The 25,341-nt window shown below is 38.0% G+C and overlaps 1 protein-coding gene across 1 annotated transcript; it reads left to right on the forward strand.

Annotated features, from left to right (window-relative positions):
* The first annotated feature begins 762 nt into the window (after positions 1–762).
* Positions 763–25,214, forward strand: LOC139946122 (vitellogenin-like). The gene is made up of 31 exons (XM_071943735.1): positions 763–890; positions 1,965–1,994; positions 2,211–2,246; positions 2,679–2,842; positions 3,445–3,579; positions 4,801–4,917; positions 5,110–5,280; positions 5,844–5,992; positions 6,537–6,675; positions 7,237–7,394; positions 8,175–8,346; positions 9,003–9,245; positions 9,549–9,797; positions 10,488–10,705; positions 11,304–11,395; positions 11,985–12,109; positions 12,544–12,708; positions 13,276–13,468; positions 14,211–14,385; positions 14,842–15,027; positions 15,715–15,805; positions 16,585–16,791; positions 17,380–17,556; positions 18,001–18,177; positions 18,474–18,602; positions 19,344–19,503; positions 20,093–20,346; positions 21,042–21,219; positions 21,738–21,863; positions 23,259–23,434; positions 24,262–25,214. The coding sequence occupies exons 1-31, from the start codon at positions 851–853 to the stop codon at positions 24,418–24,420; spliced, it is 4,791 nt and encodes a 1,596-aa protein (XP_071799836.1). The 5' UTR covers positions 763–850; the 3' UTR covers positions 24,421–25,214.
* The last annotated feature ends 127 nt before the right edge of the window (positions 25,215–25,341 follow it).

Consider the following 25,341-nt stretch of genomic DNA (forward strand, 5'->3'; position numbering starts at 1 on the left):
GAGGTTGAACAGTACCTCACTTAAAGAATAATCATGCATACCATCACTGACAGACATTAACAATTATTCTGGAAATTAAAAAAAAAAAAAATAATAATAATAATAATAATAATAATAATAATAATAATAATAATAATTTTTTGAGACATATCATAGGAATTATTTGATGGAACAAACTCTAAAAAAATTGAGCTGAGAATGCAGCTTTGCTGATTTCTATTGTGTTATTACAGATTATATTCAAATCAACATTATAATAACAGATTATATTTAAAGCAACATTATGATATCCTGCACTTGTAGCCTATAACAACAACAGCGGCAGATCATAGCAACTCAACTTTACTCTTATCTTGGTATGAACATTAGCTGAATTTCTGTCCCGATATAATAGCAATTAGAGTTGTTCATCACGTCCCGTAAAAAGATTTCCCATTTACCAACCCATTAAAAAAAAATCTGTCACAAATGGGTACAAACTGCCAGTGCATGCTAGGAGCCTCCTGTCCAATCACATGTGATTGCAGCATATCCTTATCCAAGGTCAGTCTAGATTGACCAATCAGAGAAGAGTCTGTCTGCACAGCCCTGGTCAGCCCATGTAGCTGTGACTAATCAGAATTCCGCCCCCAAAAGTTTTAGCCAATCGGATGCTAGCTGTAGTCCAGTGTCCATTCTGTGTGTTCCTGCACTTTGAAGCCAGCAGTGTACTATGATGTTGTCTGGCAATTGTATGCAAATGAAGTGGAGGGTATAAAATAGAAGACAGGACCCAGAGAACTTCAGAAGTGGGGAAGAAAAGAGATTCTCTAGTTTCATCAGCAAATCGCTAAGAAAGAGAGAAGAAGTCATGAATGTTTGGCTGCTCGTGTTAGGCTTTGCCTTGGCAAGTAAGTTACTACTTTTCAAACTTTGTTTTATTTCATCTCTGTTAAGCCCGGTTTCATACTTTCTGCGAGTGCAAATGCAATCTGAGTTTTGACATCACAAATTTGCAACGAATAATTCATGTCAGTTGACTTGTGCTCAACTCCTGCGAAACATTTGCAGCAAAACTATGTATCACTTCCGCATTCACAGAGAGTATGAACCAGGCTTTACTTTTTTCATATTAGCTCTTCTCAATTTTGTCATTCTTTTGCTGGTTGAGCAACTCCAATGTATTCCAGTTTAACCGTGATAACTTTGTATGTCTCATGCATTTTATTTATTCTCATGTAGTAAAATTGTTCTCAAATTTCTTGGATTTGAAAAAATAAGTGTCAAAATGGATGTTTACTTCCATATCAATTATTATTGTGAAGTTCAAGATTGAAATTGTCATTATTCTCATCAACAGTTGCCCTTGAGGTACCTAGTTATTATTGACAATAATTTATTACCTACGTTTGGATGATTTATGAAATTAAGCAGGTCTATAAATATTTGAGTTGATGATTGATTGGTTCTTGTTGGCATTCAGCCAAACTTCAGGTTCGAGACTTGGAGGCAGGGAAAAGTAATTAATCACTTTACATCCTATTAGAATACTGCCCTCTGTTGGTAGAGAAAATGCTGTACCATTCACTGAAGAACATCATGCTTTAATAACAAATTTGCAACATATTTTGACAAGTTGTTGGGTTTTTACTTAATTTATTTTCAAGAAATCTAGTTTTAAAGCAAATTGAAGTAAAAATTGAAATTCTGAGACGGTGCTCATAGTTAAATTAACTTATTGGAATAATTATTTCAATGTTCTCCTTTGTATATTTTTATTTGGCTTGTGTAGGAAAAGAAATTTCCTAGTTTCTTGATATATTTTCCCCTTTTCCCCCCTTTTTTCAAGTCAATGACTGTTAGTTTGATTGCTTCTTACATTTGTGATTTGTCGAGCTATATTCAAACATAAAGCCTTGTTTTTATGGTTTCATTTTCAAACCAGTCTCACTATCTTCTTTATCTTTTCTTTTGTTTTATGCCAGATGCCGCAACCACCATCGTTAAGAACAACGGTATGTTAGAAATTCTCCTTTTATTCATTTTAATTATTTATTTCTAAAAAACTTAACTATTGTCTTTTTTGAAAGAACTTTAACAATTAGTTTCGAAGCTTAAAAATCTTCTTACAGCTTTTACTGTGCAATTTTTGTTGAAACCATTTTTGTAGTTTTCTATTCTCGAAAGATAATTTTCAAAAAATTGTATTACTTTCTTTATTTGAATCACAGATCGTGAGAGGAGCATTACCATCTACCGTAACTCTCGTAAGTAAAATTAAGTTTTCTAAAGAAAATTAGGAAACTTTAAAGGTTTTGTTTTAATGAACTGATGCACATTTTGTAAAGAAAATTTAAGTTGATCTTTAAAAACTTTTGACTGCCATTTAGCTTCAAACATGTTTAAGGTTAAACAAGAAAAAGACAATATTATTTGGTTTTCCCTTACACCGATGTGTCTAAGCACTGTATACTCACTACTTTCCTAAGTTCTGTAAAAGGGCAATCTCAAAAAATAATTCACAGAACACTGAAAAGTACTGAGTGTACAGTGCTTACACACATTGGTGTAAGGGTAAAACCAAATAATATTCTTTATCCTTGAGGCAAATTTATCATCTATTAAAGAACAAGACAGGAAATTTCATCATTGTAATGTCTTGTATTATTTCAACCTCCCCCTCCCACTCCCCATTACAGCGGAGAAGTACCCAACTGAGTTCGAGCTTGGCAAGACCTACAGGTACAACTTCACCGGTGATGTCAGGACAAGCTTCCCTCAGACCGGCAATGAAACGATTGGACAGAGAATCAACTGCACAGTCGAGATCGTCCCACTCACCACTGGCTTGTGGAACATGAGGGTAAGGCTCAATTTCAGGATTCAAGATTCAAAATAAGGGTGGGCGACACAAAGCAATCAATAGTCCAGACTATGACACTAGTCGCACTAGTCACCCAGGCTTAATTCAAAATATGTGTTGTCTTGATAAAAAGCAAGAAATTTGTCTTCCCTGTGTACATGGTAATTAAATACAAGTAAAGACAAAACAACAGTGGATAACAAGAATTAAATTTAAAACTTTACAGAAATATAAAAGAGTGAGGGCGTATCAAATTTAAACCCAAAATATGGTAAGGGAACCTTTTTATCTCATCCATCTACTATTAAAAAGCTTTATTGCATTAGATGGAAAAGGAATCTTTAAATGTGTCAGTCTTTAGACATAGTTGGGGGACCCTACTCAAGTGATTCGGAGTAAATTTGAGAAAGTTAGATTGAGCTCCTTTTTTATTTGCTATTCTTGGCATGTTTTGGTAAGAAAAAAGGGAGAAGGGTTGGGGAGTTTTGGAACCGTAGGGGAGGGTTGATATGAGAAGAGACTAAATCCATTTAAATTTATATCCATTAAGAGAAACATTCCTCTCTCTATATACTTGAGTTTTTCTTTTGACTCATTTCCAGATGGTGAACACGACAGTCTTTGAGATCAATGGAACCCATGATAGACTTGAGACGATGCGTAACTCCACCAACGCTACCATCGAGCTCCGTAAACTGGCCAAGCACAACGTCACCTTCCAAGTGTCACAGGGAAAGGTATGAAATTCATTTCAAACTTTGTACAATTTGGAGTGTTTTATGGTTGAATAAAGAAAACAAAAACTTATAGAGCGAAACTTGAACCTGGGATCTCCGGATTAATGGCTGACAAATCTGTTTTCTACTCTTATAGGGCGCCCTCCTGTTTTAAAACAAAGGCAGTATAATGCAGGACTCATTTCTTTTCAATTTGCTCTCATCGTGTGAGATAACCTTTTATTATCGTCAAATTTTTCTGAGGGGTCATGGTCTTTAATATTTCCATTTTTTTTCCCCTCAAAAAGAGATTTATCTTTTTTAAGGCATGAGTTACTTATTGTGACAATGATTTTGCTTAATAAACAAATTTGTTTGATAAGTTTTGAGATAAGTTTGTGTCTGCTCTTTTGGTCTTGGATGACAAAGATAAACAAGTGTGTCAAATCTCATTACCAAGATAAGGTTTAAAGTTCTAGTGTTTGGTATTTCTGCAGTCAAAGTATAGTCAAGGTCATCAAACTAAAATGACAATTAGTTGTGATCCCTGGGGAACGCTTTTCGTTTTTTGATGACATAACCCCCCCCCCCTCCAAATAAAGACGATAATAGATAATAGTCACTTTAGTTTATCTTGTTGATCAGACAATGGCTCTTGTTAAATAATAACAATCTTTGCCCCCGATGTCATAATCTGGACTTTAAAATGAAGAGGTTCACTTTTGTGCTTGTTGAACAAGATGTAATTACATTGTCAAGTGCTTGATAGATTTTAAAGATAAATGCAAAGTATAAAATCAAAATTGACTGATGATCGTTGCTTCCAACTTATCGATAGAACGCCCTCCTGTTGGTTTTGTTGTGTTACACATTTTACAAGATATTTTTTTTTTTTATACTTCTGCTTGATATTTTTTACAATACTCTCTAGGAGTTCAAATTGAATGCATCCTCTTTTGTTATCAAAACATTTAATGCAAAATTATTAACAAAAATGTTCAAGACATGTATATGGAATACTTCGCAAAATGCTTAGCATTCCTGCTTTACCAGAAAAAAGTTTATTAGCTGAGTTGCTATGTATTGTACACAACGTATGGCTGTTTACTCACTTAAATTTGCTAAGCAAATAAATATGTTTTATTTTACTATACAACAAACACAACAAAACTTAACAGTTTTTGCTGTGAGGTGAAAAGAATTTTTTTTTAAGCTGTTCTCTGACCTTGCTTGTATTTGTAGATCGAGACCATCTTCACCAACAAGACAGAGCCAGAATGGATCACCAACATCAAGAAGGGAATCCTCAACATGATCAGCCTCCAGCTGAAGAAGGACAAGGTTTATGAGACAGAAGAGGTCAGTCTAACAACAACAAATATATTTAATACATGTTGAATTGGCTTCCAAACAACAGCAAATATACTTAATAGATGTTGAATTTGCACCCTAGCTAGGAATATATTTTATAGATGTTGAATCGGGGATAAAGAATATTAATTTGGTTTTACCCTTAAACTGAACTTAATGCATTTATTGTCTTGTGTACAGGAGGGAGTGTCTGGTACCTGCAAGACCCTGTACACTGTCAAGGAGACTACCAATGAAGACCTCGTCACCATCCTCAACGTGACCAAGGTCCGTGACCTGACCAACTGCACCAAGTCTGTTGTCAACAAGGAGAAGAACTTCAAGGCTAAAACCTGTATCGATTGTGAGAAGGTACAACATTGTTTCTTTTAATCACTCTTACTAAACTACTCATTTCTTTGTAGGTGTCTTAAGAACTTTGCCTAAATATTATTTAGGTTTTTTCCATTATAAAATGTGCAAACCCTGGTACCAAGTGGTAGACCCTAATTTGTGATAATAATAATATCTAAGTCTTATAATAGCGCACGTATCTACCAAACAAGGTACTCAAGGCGCTGAGTATACAAACTTTCAGGAAGATAGGTTATTGCAGAGATGAATTCTGAGACCCAATGAGTTAGCACCCTATAAGGGTTTACAAGGTGCTACGGCGCATTAAGCAGCCACAGCCAGGAACACCGGGCGAACCCCTTCTCTTTTCAATAAGTGCGCTGGGTTCTTTTACATGCGTTACACAACACATGGGACCAACGGCTTTACGTCCCATCCGAAATCTGGATCAAGCGCATCATTGTACCAGACAATATTCAAACTAACGCACAATGGTCTATTTCATCAATGTGTTACATTACACACACAAAAAATTTCTAAAAAGCTTTCCTTCTATTTATCTGCTTCTCTCGCAAATGCAGACTGAGGACTCCATGGATGCCACTGCCATCTTCCAGTACAACATCACTGGTACCAAGCAGAGATTCATCATCAACCAAGTCAGGTCCGATGCTCGCTACGTTTTCTTCCCTCTTGGAGTTAAGGGAGGTTCCATTTCCGTCCATGTCAAGTGAGTAAATCTTCCTAGTGCTCTCTATTCTTCTATATTCAAGTGCTATAGACTTTTCTATAGACCTTTATCATGCTGCCTCCATCTTGGTCATGTTCCTCATATCGAATAACAACAATGAATGCTAATAATAATAATAATTAGGAACCAGACTTTTTTGTTCTTCCAGCCTCGGCTTGGTTACATTGATACAATGGGAATAATTCAAGATGGCTGCATCGTGATAAAGGTCTATTGCAGTGTCACAACCTGTTGTTTTTTTCCGACCAATGCAAATAAAAAACCAGATAGCCATAGTTTGTGGAATTGTTACACAAAATATTCAAAAGTATACTGAATTAGGAAACAAACCAGCAAATCATACTAGAAAATTTTGCCATAATGTATTTTAAAACGATTGATTGTTTTGCTCACACTCAGCTGGCCATGCCAATCCCGTTGTTGACTTTGTTAACTTTAAGATTTATAGTTCACTTTTAGAGACATCACTGCCTGGACATTATATCACTTTATAACATTTGTGATGATTTTTTTCTCCTTGTAGCCAAACTCTGAGGCTGTTCAGCGTGACCGAGGATCCCCTCTTCAACATCTCCAAGGAACAGGAGTCTCGTGGCAATCTCATGTACAAGGTCCCTGAGGTGGTTAAGGTTGAGGAAGAGATGCTCAACACAGTCAACAAGGTAAAGCGGCAAACAACATTTTGAGCTCAGGGCCCAATTTCATAGGGCTGCTTAAGCAGAAACCATTGTAATTTTCTGCTTAGCAAAAATAAGCAGGATACCAGTCATCAGTTGTATTTGTGACGTGGTAGTTTAGCTGGTAACCTTGTTCTTGTAAGACAAATGCTTTCTCCTGAAGACGAGCAGAGTATACTGTTCGAAACGTCAAGACCAAACTGGCTCTTTTCAGAGCCAACACTGCCTCATGAGAGAATAACTCTGACCTGGGCACCAGACTGTTATCTTTAAAGTTAGCTTTCTCCTGAAGCCAAGCAGAGAATGTTTGAAACTGGTTGAAACGTCGAGACCAAACCGGCTGTTTCAGAGCCAACACAAAAGAGAATTATTACATGGTTGTACCCACAAGTTTACTCTTATTTATAGTTTACTCTTACAAATGTCAGTAGTAGAAAAATTGCAAACAAAAGAGGTTTTATAGAACTACTGTATGCACACTACAAGCAAAGTAATAAAATGAGTGGTTATCTGTTTTTACTAAGCAACTTTGTTTGTGGTAATCAGGTTCACTTCATGCTGAAGAAACTGGAGTCACAGTCCCTTGTCAACTTCACCGTTGATGCACCAAGTCACTTCATCCTCCTTGTCCGTAGTCTTACTGAGGCAAACTTCAACACCCTCCAAGACATCTGGAATCTTGTCCGTGACAAGCCCCTCCAGAGGTAAGAAGACATTCCCTCATTATATTTTTTTCCTTTCTTTTTTTTTCTTTTTTCTTCGGACCATACAAACATAAAAACAAGCAGAGGCCGTCCAGGGAAAGGCAAAGTCATAAAAACTGTCCTCCCAGACCTTGCTCGAAAAAAGGTAAAAATTTATTTACTATACAAAACACAGAAATCATAAATCTCAACAGAGTCTTAATGTATTAATTTTGGTTGAACCCATTGTACACTGGTGTGTGTTAGCACTATTAACTCAGTACTTTCCCTAGCTGTATGAAAACAAATCACAGGCATATTATTACTTGGGTGGGATTCAAACCCATGACCTTTGCAGTTCTAGAGTAGTGTCTTACCAACTAGACCACTGAGGTTGCCCGGTAGCTAGAGGAATTTTGGATCCTATATTTTAGCAGCGGGTACCGCAACGATTTAATAGTTGTAAATTAGCGTCAGGATTAAGAATATTAACTTATACACATGTGTGTTCGCACTGTATACTGAGTACTTTCCCAAACTTTGTGAAAAAAATCACAGTCTTATTACTAGGATAGGATTTGAACCCACGACCTTTTGACTTGTCTACCTTGTGTCATTCTTCAATTTTATAACTATTATCGGGTCTATTGGATTTGAGGAATTGCTTGGTGAGTTATCAAGGTTTGCGGTAACACCATGTGTATACCTACTTGCTGGGTAGATTATTTTCTTTCTAGAACTTGTCTTGCTGTTTATTTCTCTTTTGTAATCATGTCTGTCTCCCACCTCTTCTCATCCTAGGAAGTGGCTGATTGAGGCCCTCCCCTACGTCAACCAGGAAGAGATGGTCCTTCTCGTCAAGGAGCTGATCACAACTGAAGAGACCCTTCTGACCACCGAGGAGAAAGTTACCCTCATGCTGAAGATTGGAACCATCAGGAAGCCAACCGTTAAATCTGTTGAATACCTCAAGGTTTGTTAAACTTTGTCTCGCTATTTCTGAATCAGTTTCATGGGTTTTTCCTGGATGGACAATGTGACAGTAGAGTGGTAGAAGTGTAGGAGAGCTGAAAAGAGCAGTGATTGAAAGAGAACAGGTGATGGTGGCAACTCCAGGAGTGCGCCCCCATTACAATTTGAAGATGAGGTGGCCATGGATGCAAGGCTTTGTCGAATGATGATGATGATGGGTGTGCTTTTAAACAGTTCTTTTGATTTTGTTTTGTTTTGTGATCGTGAAGTTATATTTGCAACTTTTTGTTATTTTTTTATATATTTTAAGCTGACTTTTGATTACCCAGGTACCTTGATCTTTAATTCGAGATACCATTTTGAATAAACTTGAAAAAAATCTCGAATGAAATAGATTTGTTCACACTTTGGTAAAGCCAATATCATAAGCTTACTGCAACCTTTTAAGCTTTGCACGCAATTCATGTGTTTATTAATATAAAAAGTCAAGCCATGATACAAGCTTTAAAACTGTAATTCAAATTTGGTTTTATCCTGTTTTATCACTCAACTAAAATTTTGTTTTTGCTTCAAATTCTTTATGGTAGTTGCGTGCCCCAAATTCCTCCAGTTTTAAAACCATAACTTACACAATGTTTTTGCATCAAATTCTTTTAGGACATTTGCGAGCACAGATTCCTCCAATGGCCCCACAACAAGAAGGTCAACACCGAGTACGTGTACAACATCACCAGTGTCCGTTATTCCTGCTGGCGCTCTCTTGGTGTCCAGATGAACATGCTGAAGAAGGAACACAAGTACGTCTCCCCATCATTGGTCCAATCTGTTACCAACTGTGAGAAGACCTTTGACAAGATCACCAAGCTGACTGTTTGGGACGAGACTGTCTACAAGACCAAGGTAAACAATTAGGGGTTTAACCATAGGTTAACCATTTCATTTTAAGGTCATTCCTTTTTTATCAATTCAATACAATTCAATTCATTTTAGGTTTGTTATTTAATTGGGTGGAGAGAAGCAACTATAGTTAAGTGTCTTGCTCAGAGACACATCTGTCATGACCGAGAATCACTGGAGCTTGAATTCAGTGCTCTTATCCGCTCGGCCACGACTCCCTATTTCTCCGTTTTAGGAGAATATGACTAACAAAGAAAATACCTTTATCAATCCATCATAATCTTGTTTCTTGTTTTTTCTGCACAGACCGCTGCACAGCAATCCACCAAGGCGCTCGATGACTCCATGACCCTTGAGGAAGCCAAGTCTCTCCTGGAAACCGTCAAGACCACCAAGGTCCGCGAGATGTGCTTGGTTGCCATGGGACAAGCCGGCCTCCCAGACTTCATCCCAGTCATCCAACCAATCATTGAGCAGAAGTTCAACCAACAGACCCTTGATGTCAGAATCACTGCTGTGCAAGCTCTCATGAGACTGAAGGACTTGCCCAACAAGGTAAATCTGAGTATGATCTACTTCAGTCTCCTGACGATGACTAGAGCAAGCTAGTCAGAATGTTGAGACCAATTTAAGAACTCACTCCGCGGTAGTGCAGTTAATAACAATCCTATAGACTGAAGTAGTAGTCCCAGCCAATTTTCTATACCTTCCGCCCAGTTATTAGTTAAAAAGCAGAACAGTTTTTTGCAGAACTGAGAAGTCTCCCAAACAATCCGATAAATCTACTCCGCGGTAGTAGATTATAGAAAGACAGTTCTCTAAAGGACAAACTCTACCTGGCAAGTACATGTAGATACACACATGGTGTTACTGCAAACCAAAGGTGTGTGTAAATATATATCTGGTTTGTGGTAATACCATGTGTGTATCTACTTGTCAGGTAGATCCTGTGTGTATCTACTTGCCAGGTAGATTATGTTCTTTTGAGAACTTGTCTTGCTTTATGTTCTATTACCGCCGAGTAGACTTTCGGAACTCGGGAGACTTCTCAGTTCTGAAAAGAACTGTCCTGCTTTTTAACTACTACCTGGGCCAGAGGTAGAAAATCGGCCGGGACTCTAATGGATCGAGGAGAAATTTCTTGGATGGGTACATTTTTACTAACTCTTGTTTCATGTGAGCAGATTGCATTTTTTGTTTAAAAATGAAATCTTTACCCTTTCTTTATTTGTTCTTCTCCCATAGGTTCTCTCCATCCTGCTGCCCATCCTTCGCAATCCCTATGAGGACTCTGAGCTCCGTGTCAACTGCTACCTCGTGATCGCCAAGACCAACCAACGCCCAAGTGTCTTCACCCTGATTGGCCAGGAGTTGAACAGAGAGAAGTCCATGCAGGTCAGATCCTTCATCTACACCCACCTCAAGTTCCTTGCAGAGGATGTACAGCCCTGCAACAGGAAACTGTGAGTATTTTTTTTTTTTTTAACGACTTTAGTCATTTAGGATTTGAAACTTTGCATGGTGGAAATACAATATGGAAAGGGTTGCGGTATTAACACCAAGTAATGACTATCTCCAATGAGTTGGGGTGGTTCTGAAAAGAACCGTTGGTTTCAACTCGACATTTCGATCAGAATGCTCTGATCATCGTCTTGAGAAAGCTGTTTGTGGACTTTCAGTCATTTTAAGAAATGGTTACGCATAACAAATTATTATGGTATTGTTCCTACTTTAGACTGTTTTCCGATTTTTATTGCCCTTGGAAAAATCAGAAAAATTTTGATTAAAAAGCCTAAAATGTCTATAAGAGCCTACACTATGTGCACGTGTAGGAATGTACTTGATAAAATATTTATACTTAATGCAACGGGTCTTTACAATATAAAGAAAAACTGACAGGCCTGCAATGATTTGTAACAACTTTCCTGTCCTGTACAGAGATTTATTTGTTTGGTTTCCCTTGTGTTGTTTACTTGTCTTGTAACAAGGTTAGCCTATAAAAACTGTTCAATTTCGCACTTTGCTGAAAAAGTATTGTTCATGTATTTTTTTATCAATCAGTACTTTGGCTGCTCGTTATGCTCTTCGTTTCACCAAGCCAGTCAATATGGGACCAACCTACTCCAAGGTCCGCGCTGTTCGCACTTTCGACCGTAAGTGGAAATATAATTATAAAAGTAACCTAACACTATTTCTTATGGGAGGATGTTGCAGCCAAGTAAAGAATTTACCCACCCGTTTCATTAGAATGAATAAAATTGTGTTTTTTTGTCTCACCAATAAGGATTCTAACAGGGTAACTAACCTTTTCTAATAAGCATAATTTCCTAAATGATTTGAGAGTTAGCAAAGAACAAGCAGAATTATTACAAAATCACTTGATTGTTACATAATCAACAATTGCTGCAGTAATTTGGGGAGTAAAAACATCAATGGTATCAAAAACCCAGGACCCAATTTCATAAAGCATGCAAGTACAACAATTTCCTAAGCAGAGAAAAATATTGTTTAGCAGAAACTGGTTACCAGTCAACAAATTCCATAATGTTAACACTGTGTGTCTGGTGCCCCACTCATTTTTTGCTTACTATACAAATTTCCTAAGCAGCATTTTTTGCTTAACAGCTTTAAGAAGTTGGCTCCTGACCCTTTCATCTATCCAAGCTTCCTTTTGGTTTGTTTTGTTTACAACAACATATTGCATGGCTGCATCGTGATTTAAATTTTTTTTTCATTAAATAGAGGAAACTAAGATGGGAACCAAGATGGAGGTCCAGACTATCTTCTCAGAGGGAGAGCTTACCCCAAAACGCACCCATCTTGTCGGAGAAGTTGAACTGTTCGGAAAGAGGACCAAGATTGTTGAGGTAGCCATAATATTATTTTATTTATTTTCTCTTTCCACAGCATGCTCTAAGTTCCTAAAATTTAAAGAGAAGGTAGCCGTGTGGTAATCACTCCTGAAATTTATGGAAATCAAAAAATACTTAGTTTGAAAGTACAGCAGTTGCCAACATTATAGTGCAATTTGAGAATCTTTTCACTTCGAAATAATGTGGTTGTGGAAAAAGATACAAGTTTTTTCCCCCCTTAATTTCAATTTGATAATTGTAACTGTCAGAAACCTATCTTAGATTGGGTGTTCCAATAACAAATTATTCTTCCTGCGTGGACTTCACCATGATTTTGTTGTTGTTTTTCTTCTTCACTTTTGTTCGTTTTCCTGACACTCAAAGAACATCTTCAATTTCTAACATTTGTCTTAGGAACTCTAATCAAAGTTACCTTCTGTTGTCTTTAGGTTGATGTCAAGACCAGTGGCATGACCAACTTGTTGGAGAAGATGCTCGGACATGACGGATTCTTCTACAAGCGCAAGAGTGTCTTTGATCTGCTCAAGGAGAACACACGCAAGAGGCGCTCAGTTTCCACCAATGAGGAGGAGCTTCTCAAGATCAACAAGAAGGTAAAGAACTTCTTCTCTTCAACATTTCTTCAATTCGTCTGCTTAAAAAACCTGTTCTTTCCACTTCAGAAACTAGAATTGCATGAAGTGTCTTGAAGGTCCACTTCATTCTACTCACCTGTAGAGCGAATACTACAATTGCATTGTTCCATATGCCGTCAGGCAATTAGAGTTTTACACACAATAGCGCCCTCTTGTGTCCTATCCCCTGACGCACTGTGACATTCCTTACATTAATGCACGTATCGTCTAGCCTGTTTCACTCCACTGCAGGAGTAAAGCCTCTTCACCAAATCTCCATCTCACTCTATCCTGCGCTGTCTATTGCCAAGCAATGCCCTTGTATGTACTAAGTTCATCTCTCCATCTTCTGTTTTGTCGCCCTCTTTTTCTTGCACGTATAAGAAAGTTTGCCATAAGTACTTAAAATCAAAGTCTGGGTACAAAGTCTGGTACTTCGAGTGATTGCAAGGTGAGTGTTGGTAACTATAACACTGATTTATAGTTGAGAAACAGCCCTATGAGATGTTTATACAACTCTTTTTTGATTCTTTCTTTGGACTCTAGGTGAGCCCATATGAGGTCAAACCCGAGGAACCCCGTCTAAAACTCGTTGTCTCCATGTTCGGCAACCGCATCACCCATTTGGACATCAACAAGGATTACCTCACCACCCTGATCAAGGAAGGAAAGTTCAAGACTGACTTCAGCAACCTCGACGAGGAGCTCGCCAAGAAACAGGTCTTCAACACCACCAAGGGTAAACATCATTCTTCATATTTCAACTGCTTTTTATTAAGGGAATAAAAGGGTAGCGACAAGTTCTTTAATGGCCGTTTAAACCAGGCAGTGTCATTGCCGCATGGCAACGACCCTGCAAGGTTTTAAACGGCCGTTTAAGAACGAGTTACTACCCATTCATAAATACCTTTTTGGTTAAAAGGCGTGATAAAGGAAGAAACTGTGTAAAACTTATCCGTTTCCGACGTGCTTGAGCTCTGTACGTCCATGTGTTGCACTGTTCTGACTGAGACGTTTTTTTCCGACAGTTTCCGGATTCGTTCGTGCCCGTATAGTCTTGGTGCTAGATGTTCTCGTTTTCCTTTCACACACAGCGCGGCCAACTCACCGACAGCGCCCGCATCGCCGGTAACAAGAAGCGTCTTGCACTAAGACTAACCAGTTATAAACAGAGTCTAACTGGTCATTATCAACCGTTTAAACACCCCCGTTTAAACACCACTTGACGCGCTCTCCACCAATAGGAATAGCAAAACTGTCTGGGGTATTTATAAATAGTGTTTTAAGGGCACCGAACACCATCGATAATTACTTAAAATAATTTAAACTACAGCATCTCATCAGGTAGCATTAAGGGATGCTTTCTATCATCATTATCTTCAAGCAGTGGAAGTTTAATAACAAATCTGTAGACATTGTGTTTTGTGTCAGACAAAACGTGCCCAGACCCTTTTAACTAATTATAACTAATATTCTGATAGGAATGATGCTGATGGACCAGAGATACGAGTACCCAACCATCATGGGTCTGCCTCTCTCCTTCAACACCACCGTTGCCAGCATCATGAGAGTAACCATGAACACCACCGTCACTGCTCTTCCATCCCTCATCTCTAAGCAAGAGAGCTTGTCTGCCAGCTTCAACATCACTCCTGAGTAAGTGCTCCTTAAAAGGTTTTCATACCTTTTGTACCTTTTGTTTATCAAGTTTTCTGTCATGTCATTTGGTTATAATTCGCTATTTTTATTTGGTGCTTTTGCCCTGGTTTACTAAAGTCTTCAAGGACACCAGCAAAATAGCGCTTAGAAATGTAGTATTAAGCGTGGTATAAATATAAATTATTATTATTATTTATAAGTATGTCATGAATTCCAACTCACTGTGAAAGAAGATGTATGTAATATATAATTTACCTGTAGAAGTTTCAGCTTCATTAGTCAACAAGTTAAAAAAAAAAAAAGCAAAAAAAACACAGACTGGGTTGCTATGAGAGAAATATGTATAAACTAGTAGGACATGATGTAGGAGCTGTACTCACTATAATAGAGAGCTATCCTACATAATGGTATTTATTCATATAATAGTTAACTGATTTGTTTTTCTGTTAATAGGGTCATGGTGAACGCCATCTTCAAGATGGGAGTCCACACCCCCTTGATTAAGTTCGGATCTGCCGTCAACTCCACCTTCAACTTCACCCTGCCAGTAAAGACCAACATCACCATCGACTTCCTCAAGAAGAAGTATGAGCTCCTCATCCCACAGATTGAGCAGAACCTGACCTTCTTGAACTTCACGTAAGTAATAGAAAATAATAATAGCAGCTTCTTATATAGCGCGCATAAATGTCACTCAGTGCACTCACAGCGCTTTAACATACAGTATTTTCCTGCAAGGTATGTGGGAACTACGAGACCAGCCGTCGATTTCACCAAACTCTTCCCAACTTAGGATTAATCTTAGGACTTAGGACGGGTTCAGTTCCGTATCCAAATGCGTAGGACGCATTGAACTCATCCTTAGTTAGGACGGTTACTCGTCCTTACTGGAGTTAGGATTAATCCTAGGCTTTCGTGAAACCGGCTGCTACTCCTTTACATAGCACCATGCAATGGTTTACAAGGTGCTGTAGGGCATTATGGTGGGCAAAGCACTCAGTGTTATTCCTACAAGGTATGTGGACCTACGTGTTCAAGTATGAGCCCTTTTTTCCCTGTACATAGGATTTTTAGGAAAAAAACCCTAATGTTTCCCTTGTTCCTTTTTATTTGAATAATAATGATTAAAGATTGATATTGTGCTGTTTCCACAAATGTTCAAACGCTCAATACTTCAAGAAGTATTAAAAAACATTGGATACAAAATACTGACAAATTGCATACAACATTTTTTTGTAATTGTTGGTTAAAGTTTTTGTTCTCAATACTCAAGGTGTCTACGTGCTCATAATTGATCCATATTTGTTACTTTTCCTCTCTCCTTAGTCACAAGATGTACAACTTCTGGCAGGGCAACCAGACGACCGAGAACCACACCGTTGTGAACACCACTCTTACCAACAGAAAGCCAGTCAAGGTATGGAACAAACAAACAAACCTGAGACAGGAAATCAAAATGAATGGCTAGACATACCAAAAGTTTATTTCAGAAAACAGCGATTAATGTTAAGTTTTATTTCTTTTCTAATGTTTGAATTATCTCTGTTCATACACTTTAAACTTGTAATTTTATTTCTTGTTAAGCATGCAAGGAATTTGGAAGCAAATTTTTTAATGAACAAAGAAAAATTGGCCAGGGCCCAATTTCATAGAGCTGCTTAGCACAAAAATTTGCTTAGCAGAAAATTTCATCCTTGATAACAAAGGGATTACCAACAAAATTTCCTGTTGTTTCATGTTGCTTGTTACTGGTATTCAGCTGTTGTTTGTGTATCCTAAAATATCACGTAGAAAATTGGTTGCTAATCCTGTTATCAAGGGAGAACTTTCATGCTAAGCAAGTTTGTTTGCTTAGCAGCGCTATGAAGTTTGGCCCAAAGCAGGACTTGAACCTGCATCCTGGGGATTAATGTGCCTGCAGTCTACCAATTGAGCAACATATCACTAGTTTGGCAGCCTCCCTATATTGTCAATATCTTTGTTCGGGCTGCATTTTGAAGCACTCTTTAAAGACAATTCTGGTATTGAACCTGCAACCTCCGAATGAACGTGCCGGCGCTCTACCAACTCAACTATATAGCCCTGTTTTGGCAGTCTCTCTTTTTATTTTGTCAATATCTTTTCTGGTGGTTGCTTTTCAAAGCACCCTACAAAGACATTCCTTCATCCTTGTTTTTGTCTTATCTCTTTATCCAGAATGTGATCTGCATGGAGCCCTTCCAGGACCAACTCGTCTGCATGAACATGACCTATGTACCACGCCTTGGTCATCCCACATCCCCCTTCCACCCACTTACCGGACCCAGCCATCTTTCTATCTTCAGTCTCAGGAAACCCATGGCACCCAAGACCATCAAGCTTCAATACAATGTCAAGAATGTTGATAACTGGGAGAGAGAGAAGGTGAGTTTAATCATAAGACAAATTTTGAGGATTAATAGTTATAAGGTTAAAGATGAAGAATTTTTTTTATTAGAACTCCTTGAGCAGGTGAAGCTCAAAACTTCTTACTAAGATGTTCGAGGCCACACTGTTTAATCAGACGCCAACCAAACTCTACCTAAATTGGTGAAGGACTGACACACCAATGCACTGGTCTCTAGTTCAAGTCATGGCCATTTTCATAAGTAACTTTGTTTCTTTTCATCCTTCGCCATGATGAGTTTCTTTGAGTTACAAGAGGAACATTTCTGTGCCCATTCAAGAACCAAATTCAATGCCTGAATCCTGGTATATGGAAATAAATGTTGAGTTAAATTTAATAGATTTTTTAATGCACTACTACGAACAATTCCAGCTTTTTATGGCGTGTTTGTTCTCTTGTACATTGATGTGCCTTTGTAGGTTGTTTTTGTCTGGATGCCTCAATATAGTGATTACTTTCTAATTTTGGTTATCCACAGGCTTGTTCTCTGTAGTCTTATTTTTTTGTTTTGTTTCTCTGTTTGTACTGTTTGCCTGGAAATAATTAAATAAATAAATTCCTTACAGAACATCGACATCATCATGACTTTGACTGGCAAGAACTGGGAGCAGATGGAATACACCAACACCACCACCCTTAACTTCCTTCTGAACCATGCCAATAAGAGAATTGAAATCACTCTTAGAGACACCAACCGCCCAAGATGGAGAGCTGATGTCGTCGCTGTCAACAAAATGGGAGAGGTAGGTTGAGTCGATTATTGTGGAATGACTCATACCTATATGAATGGGTTTTTATACTAAAATGAATGAGAAATTTAACTTTCATTGGAGCAACAATGTGAAACGAAAAAAATAAAGTTATTAACTTTCGAAAAAAGAGTCAACTCGCTTGTTCATTCTCAAAGATTTATTGCAAGATAAGAATTGTTGAAACAAACAAGTGTAACAAAGTGTGCAAAAAATATCCATGTCCATTGATCATCACTAAATGTGGCAAATACAGAAATAATCTGACCTCGTCTATAAAAAATACTTACAAAACAGTCCCTGAAATAAAATACAAAATTTTTGTCAACACAATGGTTACTATGGAAACAATAATTTCTAGCTATTCAATAATTTCAAAATTTCTTAAAGATAGTGAATATTACTTTCCAACCGTTTTTCCCCCGAATTGAATTTCAGGAGGTTGACATGGAAGCCAAGTGGGGTCTGCCAAGAACCTACACCCAGAAGATCAACAACACTGACAAGGACTTCAACCGCGAGTACTTCCTGAAGGTCAACAGCCAGAGCTGGACTTGGAACAACACCCGTAACATCACCATGTTCTGGGCTGACACGCCACAATGGCTCAAGAATGTAAGTTCATTTGAATAGACCCCTTGGAAAACCCTGTTTCAGCACCAGGAATAGGTGGCAGTGATAGCCCATATGGGTTAATTGTAGCCCCTCACCTTAAAGTGCCTGTAAAGCCTTGTGTTATAAGGCGATCTCTCATTTAACAAATTTAAAAAATTATAAATTGCCCATAGTTGGGATGCTTAACTTCTGTTCTATCAAATTGCTTATCAACTGCAAATCCAGTATTAGTTTTGAAATTAGTAACCTGTTTGTAATAACTTGTTTCTTGTGTATCTCTTTGGTGAAATATACAGGTTACCTACATCACTAAGACCCACGTTCTGCCAAGGATCTTGGATATGATGACCACCACCACCGAAGTTGACATCCGCCGTGAGCCAGTCTTCAACCCCATCATCAACTCCACCACTCTCTCACTGAGGGTGAGTTTTATTCCATGTTTGTTGAACGCTAAGCATCTTGTCTGCAAGGCTAATAACCAATGCAGGTGTTGTCAACAGTACAACACACTCAGACCTGAGCCTGATTTCGTAGAGCTGCTTAAGCACAAAAAATAGCAAAGCACAAAACAATTATTGCTTACCAGAATTAGCTTACCACCCATTGGCTGGTATCCTACTTAATTTTGCTTAGCAAAAAAGAGTTGAGCATGATTATCTGCTTAAGGAGCTCTATGAAATTTGGCACAGACTCCACTTCAAATACAAACTTCTTAATGTATATCTTAGTTTCAAACACAAAATTTTAAAAAGCCAGAAGCGATGTTTTACTCGTCTTTGTGATTCAAATAATTATGATTCCTTCATGTTGTGGTTAGTGTTCTTGTACCACCACAATGACCTCATATGAATTGATGTAACAGCAGTAAATAGGACCTGGCGAGCATGTGTATGAAAGCTTTGATGCGTCCTGTACGGCCGGGTACTTGATCATTAGCAAAGTTTGAATCTTATTACGGTAACTTGAGGGTACTGCACCTTATATAATATGCAAGCACCCCATGCACAGGAAATTTCGTTGTATTTGTTTTCTTTTTTAAACCAGAACCTCTAATGATCAGCTTTGCTAAATGAACAAATACCCTCAATATAAAGTTATAAATAAATAAATAAAATCTTTCGGGAAAAAAACCTAAATATTCTTTTAATATTTGTATGTATTAGGTTAAGGAGAACCATACCATGGATGTAGAATTGCACATGCCTATTGAGAAGGTGACAGTCTTCAATGTTACCGTCCCCGTCAACTCCTCTGTACTGAAGGAGACCCTCCCCAAGGCTGTCTCCATCATCCAGAGACGTGTGGTTGAGAAATACCTGTCTGGTAAGATTTCTTGGATATATATGTTGTAGTGATATATATTTGGTTTGCTGTAACACCATGTGTGTATCTACTTGCCAGGTAGATTATGTTCTTAAGAGAAAGTCTTAAGAGAAAGATACACTACCACCGCGAAGTAAATTTTCGGAAGTCAGGAGACTTGAGTTTTGAAAAGAACTGTCCTGCTTATTAACTACTACCTGGGCGAAAGGTAGAAAATCAGCCTGGACTACTACCTTAGCTTTTAGTGGATCGTTACTAAATTCACTATCGCGGAGTGAGTTCTTAGTATTGGTCTGAGCATTTTGACTAGCTTGCTCTAGTCATCGTCAGGAGACTATTCTTACTGATGCTGTTTTGCGGGAATTTACCCCTTTTTTTGGCCCAATTTTGGGCACTGTTATTTGCCCAAAATTGTCCCCATTGTTTTTTCCAAAATTTGAACAACACTTTCAGACTTTACAATATGTTAATTCGATCAAGAATCATCAGTCTACCTATTGCAGTAGTATTTCAAATACAATATATTGAGGGACAAGAAGTTGCTTTTCTTAAAATAATATTTATTTTTTGGTTTTTTTTCCATTTTCAGGCAACTGCACCTACAACACTACCGGCAACTTCAAGACCTACGACAACTTCACCTACAACTACAACTTGACCGGAAGCTGCGCCCATGTCTTGACCAAGGACTGCTCTCCCAACAAGCGTTTCACCGTCTTGGTCCAGAACACACCAACACCAAACAACCTTGTACACATGGTACCCATCGTCACTGTCTTCATCGAGAACAACAAGATTGAGCTGCTCACAAGATCCCATCAAAATCATGAGGTTGTCATGAAGGTAAGAACTCTTTTGATTTTGATGACATTTTGTAAAAATGTCGGATTTCTGACTGTAGTATTGTTGTATATATACAGCAATACTACAGTCAGAAATCCGACATTTTAAATATATTTAATACATGTTAAATTTGCATCGGGGACAAAGATACTCATTTTTGTTTTACCCATATTAAACTGATGTCTGTTAGCACTCTACTCGATACTTTTCCAAGCTCTGTGAAAACAAATCACAGGCACATTACTCGAGTGGGATTCAAACCCACGACTCTTGCAATCGTAGAGCAGTGTCTGACCAACTAGTATTGCTGTATGTAAGCATTTCAATTTATTGGTGAATGAGAAAACATTTACCAAGTTCTAATAACATGACGCTGACTGATTGACGATTCTTACATCAAGAATAACAAGTTGGTTTGTACAATAACTTCTCCTGGTTGTGGGTCAACATCCCACCCAAAGTGTTTCTGCTGTTTCAGGGTTTTTTTCTGTTGGGAGTTGGTAGTAAGTAGGAGAGGGTTTTCTACAGGTCTCAGAAGTGTCTTAGTATTCATTGTTTCAACACTGTTAGGAATTTGTTTTCATTTGCACTTTAAAGAGGTTAGCGTTTAACTAACACCCCCCCCCCCCCCCCTCTTGGGACTGTGGAGATGGTGTCCTAAAACTTTTGTCCTTACTTTTGTTTTTATCTTAAAGTACAACGGTGTTGAGGAGATGAGAACTCACGACTCCCCAGCCATGGACGTTGAGTTTGGTAAGATTGAGCGCAACCAGACCCACTTCACCATCAAGGCAACTCTTGGTCTGACTGTTGTGTACTGCAAAGACAACGTCACTAGCTCTGTCTCACCGTGGTACGTCAACAAGACTTGCGGTAAGTATTTTTTTGCTCTCTTTTTAATTTTTTTTAATTGGCATAAGTCACAAATGTGTACCCTACCTTGAGGATAAAGGCACTGGACACCTTTGTTAATGGTTAAAGACCAGTATTCTCACTACGTGTATCCAAACATATGCATAAAATAACAAATTTGTCAAAATTTTGACTCAATTGGTCACTGAAGTTGCAAGAGAATAATGAAAGATAAAACACCTAAGATTTGCATGAACTTTTGGGCGTTCAGATGCATGATAAAAGGCATCAGGCCTGAAGTCTTTAATATTTGAGTGAGAAATTACCTCCTTTTAAAAAGCTTTCCCTGAAATAATCCTCTGGGGTTTTCAACCCACATCTAAGACTAACACTTCCTTTCTTGTCGTCTCGCCATTGGGAGTGATTAAGTGCCCTTTTTTAAAAGTCCATGGCTTCACAGCCAGAATAATTGTAAAAGAAATGAAATTATTATTGAAGAAGATTTGAGATGATTTTTGACTCCTTGTTTGATTTTGTAGGACTTTGCGGTGACTTCAACGGAGAGACCTTCCATGAGATGAAGAACACCATCAGGGAGGAGCAGACCAACAGCACTAAGTTTGCTGCCAGCTGGCTGGTACATGGAGATAGCTGTGAAGACCCCAGTAAGTAATCATAATAATATAGGTTTTCTCAGTCGAATTCGGTATTATGAATTTTCATGCGTTCGAATTAAAGTTGTATTGCCTATCCACTTGTTACTGCGTTTCAAATTCAGAATTTGGCCATTCAATTTCGTTTTGAGTCGAGTCAAATTCCTTAGCACTTTGTTCAATTTAGCGTATCGTCACTCTTTTTCGAGACACACAAGTCTCAGAAGCGTCTGCGAATTTGAATGCTGCTTTGATGAATTGTTAAATCGAATGATTGTTTTGTGAAACTGAATGACGCAACATTACCTTTGACTAATCATAAATTGAAATCGAATGACCCTTTTCAGTAGCATTCGATTTCGCGCGAAATAGAATAGCTTCAGAGTTAAATTGACTGCTCATTTTCCGAAATTGACCGAGAAAACCTTTAATAATATCAAAGTCTTATATAGCGCACGTATCTACCAAACAAGGTACTCAAGGCGTTGAGTATATACAAACTTTCAGAACGATAGGTTATTGCAGTGATGAATTCTGAGACCTAGTTGAGTAGCACATTATAAATGTCAAGGCTGGGGACAAGTAATACAACCACAAACAAAACAACAGAATTCATTTAGTGGTAGTTCTGTGTCGTAGCCGAGCTGATTAGAGAACCAGACTCAAGCTCTGGTGTTTTTGATCAGCAGATTCTGGGTTTGAGTCCCAGCCGTGACGCTTGTGTCCTTAAGCAAGACACTCAACCATTATTGCTGTGTCCTTCCGATGGGACGTAAAGCTGTTGGTTTGGTGTGTTGTGTAATGCAAGTAAAAGAAACCAGTGCACTTATCAAAAAGAGAAGGGGTTCACCCCGGTGTTCCTGGTTTGATTTGCAGCATATTGCGCCACAGCACCTTGTAAACCATTACATGGTGCTATAAAGGAACAAGTCTTAGTTTGACCACAGGGGGCTACCGCTGAGCAAAATGTGTCGTCACAATACAAATCATTATGGCGAGAATAATTATTAAGTTCAAGACTAATCCTTTGTCTCTGTGTCCCTATTCATAAAGCTGCTTAAGAATAATATATTGCTTAAAGAATTTCCGTTAAGCAACCAATTAGCAGGATATCAGTTAAAAATGCTACTATGTCTCGTTGCATTTTGGCTGGTAACCTTATGCTGGTGAGCATAAATTTCTTGTGCTGAGCTGCTTTTTGTGCTTAAGCAACTCAATGAAATTTTGCCATGGGGTCGATTTGACAAAGAGATAAGACTAGTCTTATACAAATTAGGACCAGTAACTTGTCTTAACTTACTACTAGTCCTATCTCTTAGCATTGCCTAGGACTAGTCCTAAGTTTGTGAGAGTATGATTATTTGTTTTAAACTTTCCGATAAATGGTGTATGCTATTTATCTTACAGCATGCAAGCTGACCAAGGAGCAATTGCACCCACTTCCTGAGGTTGTCTACCTTGCCAACAAGCCCGCTGCTTGCTTCAGCAAAGAGCCCATCATGATGTGCCCAATGGGATGCAACGTCGAGAGACCAGAGAACATCTTCACTGGAACTGTCATCCCAACCAAGCAGTTCATCAAGGTCAGTTTAATACTAGGATAATACTAGGATAAGTTTCTTTAATTATACGCCTCTCTTAATACTTATGCATGACATCATTATTCTTACCCAAAATGAGGCTATGGGCGCAAGTCTCCTATCACTTGCAGTGGCTGAGCCCATCGCCTCGTTTTGGATTAGCATTGGGACGCACCTCATGCATAAATATTAAGAAAGGCGTATAATTGCTGTGTCTTTCGGTTGGGGCGTAAGGAAGTATGTCCCGTGTGTTGTGTAAAGATCAACAGAACTAAGATTTTGCAGGAGAATTATGTAAATGATTTCTCATACAAGTTATGGAATCTGAAAAGAACTGGTGATGAAGCAACTCAATAATTGATTAGATTTTTTGAAATTATTACGAGATCTTGCTTAGATATACAGCATTAACAATGTGCTTTGTGTGATTATCTGGAAAATACACATTCTAAAAATAAATCTTTGGGGGGGGTGAAACTTTCTAGTTCTTATATAGGATTTAAGGCATTGAATGGTGAAGTATCAATGTATATTTGGTTTGCGGTAACACCATGTGTGTATCTACTTGCCAGAGTTTGTTCTTAGAGAACTGTCTTGCTTAATTCTACTACTGCAGAGTAGATTGTTGGGGTGTTCGGGAGACTTCTCAGTTCTGAAAAGAATTCTAGTTCTTATTTTCCATGACAATAAATTTGAATCTACTGTGTGCACATTTTCTTACATTCTTTGGCCAGGTAGTTTCAATATTGGAGGAAACATTTGGCTACATCGTATTGACAAATACTGTGCAACTGAATTAAATCCGTTTCTTTAACTGTTATCCTATGTAGGTCGGCTACTTCTGCATGGCATCTGAGGATGTTGAGGAGACCAAGTCTAAGATGCAAGCCCGCAGCGAGCTCATCAAGGAACAGCCAGTTGACTTGTGGCGTGACGTTGAGGTCCCACATGGATGCATCTGCGCCAAGCAGTCTTGCAACAAACAGTAGACACCCTAAGAAAGATGTACTGAACTTTTTGTATGTAAAGACCCCCGACTAAAGATTAACTGGACATGTAACTAAATGAATTATATCGAAACATTGAATGCTTCACTTTTATTGACTTGCCTGAGTGGAAAATCCTTATGATGAAATTTAATTTCTTGGGTTTGGGATTGGTGAAGGCTACATGTTAAAGGCCAATAATTTTTTGGAAAGATCTTGAATTGTGCTTTTTTTTCTTCAGTATTAACCGTAATGTTGTGTTACTTTCTGGTCATTTTGTTATCGATTAGTCTCTATCTTTATATTTTGGAATAAGAGTTTTTTTTCTTTTTCTGTAGTGGTAGAAGTTTATCCTTGTAGTCGATGCTCGTAGAACTTTCCCTCCTAAATTTGTTTCTGAATTTTCTTTCTCTGCCAACTCCCTATTTTGTTTTAAACATTTTGTTTCTTTCACTGTTCAACTCCCCAGTTCTTCTTTTTTTCTCTTTTAAAAGTTTATGTAATCATAGTCCTTTTTAGAAGTAAAAAAAATGCAAAAAATACAAAAAAATGTAGTGCTCCTTCGTAGTGCACCTTTTCTGGTACAACGTCCCTACCTATTAGATCTTTATTAGTGTGATTTTGACTAGACACATTACTGTTTGTTTTGTTTTTCAGCTTAGATCACTGTAAAAATGAATGCACTGTTTTTATATTGGCCGTTTGTATGTTTTATTGTGTTTGAGTGGTTGAGGTTTGAGAGAAGGAATGTAATATTTAATTAATAGAAAAAATAAAATAAGGCAGGAAAAAGTAAATTCGTTTTCGTTTCATTCTTTGATTTTTGGGAACTTTTTCATCCAAACAATTTTAGATGCTTTGTCCTGTGTCAACAAACTAAATCTTGAATTTGTGTGTTTGGAGTCGGAGGTTGGGGTGAGGGTT

Source organism: Asterias amurensis, chromosome 13, assembly GCF_032118995.1.
Source record: "Asterias amurensis chromosome 13, ASM3211899v1".
In the NCBI taxonomy this organism is placed as follows: domain Eukaryota; kingdom Metazoa; phylum Echinodermata; class Asteroidea; order Forcipulatida; family Asteriidae; genus Asterias; species Asterias amurensis.